The sequence below is a fragment of the Primulina eburnea genome, chromosome 8, assembly GCF_022965805.1.
Source record: "Primulina eburnea isolate SZY01 chromosome 8, ASM2296580v1, whole genome shotgun sequence".
Taxonomy (NCBI): Eukaryota; Viridiplantae; Streptophyta; class Magnoliopsida; order Lamiales; family Gesneriaceae; genus Primulina; species Primulina eburnea.
This window is the reverse complement of record NC_133108.1, coordinates 31081925-31086881: the sequence shown is the minus strand read 5'-3', so window position 1 is coordinate 31086881 and position 4957 is coordinate 31081925. Positions and strand designations below refer to the sequence as shown.

At 35.9% G+C, this 4957-nt stretch overlaps 1 protein-coding gene across 1 annotated transcript; it reads right to left on the bottom strand.

Annotated features, from left to right (window-relative positions):
• Positions 1 to 750: 750 nt before the first annotated feature.
• On the bottom strand, positions 751 to 3874 carry LOC140839377 (protein GRAVITROPIC IN THE LIGHT 1-like). Its single transcript, XM_073206038.1, has 4 exons — positions 3713 to 3874; positions 3057 to 3206; positions 1809 to 2392; positions 751 to 1713 (listed from the first exon to the last, which is right to left on the bottom strand). Exons 1-4 carry the CDS (start codon positions 3748 to 3750, stop codon positions 926 to 928), a joined length of 1560 nt encoding a protein of 519 aa, XP_073062139.1. The 5' UTR covers positions 3751 to 3874; the 3' UTR covers positions 751 to 925.
• Between the last annotated feature and the right edge of the window lie 1083 nt (positions 3875 to 4957).

Below are 4957 nucleotides of genomic sequence, written 5' to 3'. Positions count from 1 at the left end.
TAGTAATCTATGTGTTAGAATGCCAAGGGTTTGCAATATCTATGGAAGACCGGGTCACTTTGCAAGAGTTTCTTCCAGTCCGACATGAAAAATAGTTCAAGCAGTTGATGGAAAAATGTAACAGAATTTCATCACCATCTCACTCTTCTCAGTAGTATAGCCGACCTTTGCATCAGTTCAGAGGAAGATTTGGTCAGCAACATAATTAGCCACCTATTCATGTGTTTGCTTTGAATGATGATGAGGCTCAGACAACTATCGATACTGTTATTACCGGTAACTATACTTTATGTGGCTTTACAACTAGAGTATTATTTGATACTGGAGCATCTCATTCTTTTGTTTCTCATGCATTTATTGGCCTACGGATGCATGATTTCGATAATATTTTTGGCATGGACATTCTGACCGTTAATAGAGCTATTGTTGACTGCTATTGAGGAATAGTTCGTTTTCGACTCAATTTTTCTCCTAAGTGGAATTTCTATTGTCATGGTTTTCGAGCTAAAATTCCTCTAGTTTTCTCCGTCGAGATACTCGTTTGTTAGATTCTGGGTATGAAGGTTTTCTGGTTTATATTGTTAATCTGTCACAAGATGGGCGACATATATCTCATATTCTTGTTGTACGCGAGTTTTTGGATGTGTTTTTGGAAGAAATTCTCATATTCCACCGAACAAGAAGTCGAGTTTAATTAGTTCACCACATAAATATATTATTAATTTTTATTTATAATTATTTTAGTTCACAATTTAATAAAATATTTATTGAATCTAAAGGAGAGAGACTCGAACTTGTGTCATTAAGGAGGAGACCAACTGGGCTAAAGTTGGTTCTCGTTACAATAATATTTAAGCATATATTGATAAACCTCACAAGTCACACCTGCTGCATATATTCAAAGCTACATTTTCAGATGTATTAATTAATTCTTGGGAATCAGAAAGACCCTCGCTTTGACCATAGACCCATTCGCAAGCTTAAATCCCGGACTAACTTGGAATCCTACAACCAACGAAACACCAACCTTAGCACTGCGATCGCTGCCCGAAATCCGAACCACGCTCTCCATATACTCCGACTGAAACTCCGCCCATCGACTCGTCTCAAAATGGCTAGGAGCTGGGTCCAAAGAGAACGCCAACAAATGCAACAACCATACTGCCTTAGACAACTCCAAGAACTTTCCATAAAACTGACTTCTCGGGTGCTCACCGTGCAGCAATTGCCGCCTATGCTCCAGATCCCCCAACAACGATTCTTCCATCTTCGGGTGCATAATGGATAGGTATTTCTTGATACAAAATTTTCCAAAACTGCAAGTTGGCAAAACGTTGAGGAGATCCAATGGGTCCATCGCCTTTATGTCTCGGTATTGAGCGAAGCAATCTCGGCGGCTTTTATCTGGATGAATCATCGAGGAAAGCTGGGTCTCGTCCATGTAAAAGTCCTCGTGGCTGAACCCTAGGAATATTTTCTTGTTTACGTAGGATTCTATTGCGTATTTTGAATAGTTTGCCCCGACTGCAGAGTCTGTGAGAGTGGAGGTGTTTGCTGTGGCAGAAGACGTAGCTTCAATGGATCTTACGACTGCGCAAATGTCCCATCGTGCGGAGTGCATGAGGGAGAGGAGTAGGGATGCAAAGCATCTCGAGGCTTCTTTAACTGAGCTCATCGTGGCTTCAAATAGCTCTGGTGCAGCAGCAACCGCAACTGTCACCAATAAACTGGATCATGACTTGGGTACAAACAATTATTAACATTCGAAGAAAACACGGCGGCCGGCCATAATTAAGAATATGAGTTACCTTGGGAGGTGCAGCTGACTCGTCTCTTGAACCTGCACTTTGGCCTCGCACTGCTAGCATACGTGGTCGTTTTGAGCTTCTCCGTCAAAGTATCAACCTCCTCCTGCTTCACCTTCACTTCCCTCTTCAGATCCTCCACCGCCTCCTCGTACGGTGCCACCATCTCCCTCAGCGTTTCCGTCCCGCGGAAACTGCCCCTGAACCTCTCCCTGAGAAGGCCCAGCCGCTGTATCTCAGCCACCACGGCTACATCGGCGACGCGCATTCTTTCGGGATCCCAGGAGAAGTGAGCTTCCTGAAGGCTAACATACGCCCTTTTCATAGCTGTTACGCCGTCGAACACCTGACCCATCAGCAGCTGTATCTCCATCATCTTGGGTAGTTCCTCCTTGTTGTTGTTTAAGCTTTTCTCCCAGTGATTGCTGATACTAAACCCCTCCTCCTCCTCACTTTGGTAATCGCAGCCGTCGGTGGAAATGCCGCTGTGGTGGGGATGGAGGAGGCAAGAAGCCGTGATACGTTGGATGATATGAGAAAGATTGGATACCTTCATAGCCATTGATTTCTTGAGTCCTCTCCGGCTTCTGTTAGCATCGGGGCCAACATTATTTATTATAAATAAAAAAATCCGAAACTTTTTAGTTTGGTTAAGTTGGATTTGGTTTTCATGTGCAAAAATATCAATTTTTGTGTGCAGTGATCAATTTTGAGTGATTTTATTTGTAATAAATTGAAGGATTATGTGTGTGAGATAAACTTTGAGCCATTTTTATATATAAATCTGCATTACATTAGTAAATATAGTAGTAGCTAGTCTCTTCCGCCATCTTTTCTTTGTTTCATTTTTATTCATTTTTTTCGACATAAATCATAACACCAATTAGCAAACTTGTGCAATGTAACAGTAGCATTCCCAATTGAAAAAAAAAAATTACTAAAATTGAAATATATTTCGGTAAGATTGGAATTTGATAATTATCGAAAATCAAAATTATAAAGAATCAAATAATTAAAACTATAATTGTAGTTTTCTCTCTAAAAAAATGAGATTATTTTGATTTTGATTTTGAAAATAAAGCATATAAATACTTCAGCAAATATATAGCTTGTTTTCACATATCATGAGAAGATACATATAATTTCTTTAAATGAATATTTGATCAAATACTTATAAATATCCTATATTATAATTAAAGAGCTTATAATTAAATAAAACAAATTCTAATTATGAGGTGATTAATTATTTACCTGTCGAGGGAATTTGTATGGGATCGAAAAGAAAGTTTGGAATGCTTGGTCGGTGGAATATCCCTATTGAACGGCACTGCACCAACATATTGCCGCCACTCTTCTTCCATGTCTTCACTCATTTCGCAGCTTCCATTTGCCTGTTTCTCCCTGTATTCCAAATTCAATATTAAATTCAATATTAAACATATTGCATTTTTATACCTAAAGTATTGAGATCAGCTAGTCGTGGATTGATGCTCTAATTAGCAAATTTGGTCTTACATTGATTTATATTAAATTTTAAAATTTCGTAGTTTTCCACGCACATAGTTTTCATATTTCTATATTTAAGGACATAAAAAAAATAAAATACTTTTCATAATGAATATAACTAGAGATCAAGCCTTTTTCCAAAATAAATATTTTGACCAGATTCACTTTTCCTTCTTTTTTTTAATAGAAAAATAGTACGATAATATAGCTATATTTAAAAGTTGAACGTCTGTGCAGGTGAAAATTTGCAAATTAGAATATAGCTACATGCAAAGAATACATCTGAAATTTGAATTGATATACAACCAAAATCCTAAATTCCCCACAATTATAAAAACCAGGATTAAGATATATAAATTAAATTATTTCTGCTAATCTCAATTGAATTTGTAAGAACGTACCTTGGATCCTGCCGAGACCTGAAGGACCTAAGAAACATATTTGAGGGAGAGATTTTTATTTTTTTTTGAAACAGAGAGAATTAGAAAAATATTTTTGAGGCTAAATTACTTATATATAATTGTTCATATACAATTGGTATTTATAGAACCCCGCATAGCCTACCCTGTCTTGCCATAAAATATCTAAGAAACCAACTCTGACGACGTACAATCGTCCTAGCTTAATAAATTTTTTTTAATAAAAAAAATTTACATACAGGTGTATCATGGCATGTGACCAAAATTAGTTGTTTTGTGACGTGACGCCAATGTTTTGCACCGTTAGCGTTATGTCATTCATATGTGAAAAATGACTAAAATTGTTAAAATTGAAATTTATATGACTTAAAATTGAAATTTGAGAATATAAATGATCAGAATAGAAAGAGAATATATATTGAAAAAATAATTTATATTTTTAAACTTTGTAACTTTATTATTTAAAAATATTATATATTTTTAAATTTATATATATTATTTTCAAAAGTTCGGTATATACCTAAAATTTTCAAATTATATATCGTTGCCTTATAAAATATTTTGGTGTCGATATCATTTCTCACCTAAAATAATCTCAGTATACCGAAAATTGAGTATTTTTTTCCCACACAATACAATTACAAATTGCCCATTGAAATATGCTACTAATCATGATGTGGTTGTTTCATACAGCTACTTGTTTATTCCAAATTAAGGATCTAACATAAGACCATCGATGTTACACTACAAATTAAGAATGCTATAGATAAAATTAACCGCATAAAATCTACACATTGTTCTTACATTTTGTTGTATTCCTACATGATTATTAACTTGACTGCCTGAAAGGTCAAGCCTGGAATAACGTTAAGTCACAAATACCCTTTTAATGTTCTTTAATTAATACTCCCAAATTTCACTCACAGCACGGTTCACATCCCGTGGAACTGTTGCAAGGTTGGAGGGAAGATTTTGGAAGGCATATATTGCATCCTAAATGCACTTCGTGTGCGGACTAGGGAACTCGTGGAAATGGAGTCCAAACAAGGATGGGTCCAGATTTGGTCGATATGCAAAACAGTTTGGAAAGAAAACACCAAATGGAAAGTACATTTACTCATGTTAAATGAGCTGGATCACACTCTCAACTTTGATAAATATCTAGCAATTATTGATTGATTATCAAACAAAATAGAGAAAAGAAAGTCATTTTGAATTATTTGGCGG

What these genes read in the sequence shown, in the direction of transcription:
- LOC140839377 (XM_073206038.1), bottom strand. Translation starts at nt 3,750, where the DNA reads ATGTTTCTTAGGTCCTTCAGGTCTCGGCAGGATCCAAG. An exon ending in AGGTCTCGGCAGGATCCAAG is followed by an intron (nt 3,207 to 3,712) that starts GTACGTTCTTAC and finishes TTTGGAATACAG; the next exon opens with GGAGAAACAGGCAAATGGAA. An exon ending in CATACAAATTCCCTCGACAG is followed by an intron (nt 2,393 to 3,056) that starts GTAAATAATTAA and finishes CGATGCTAACAG; the next exon opens with AAGCCGGAGAGGACTCAAGA.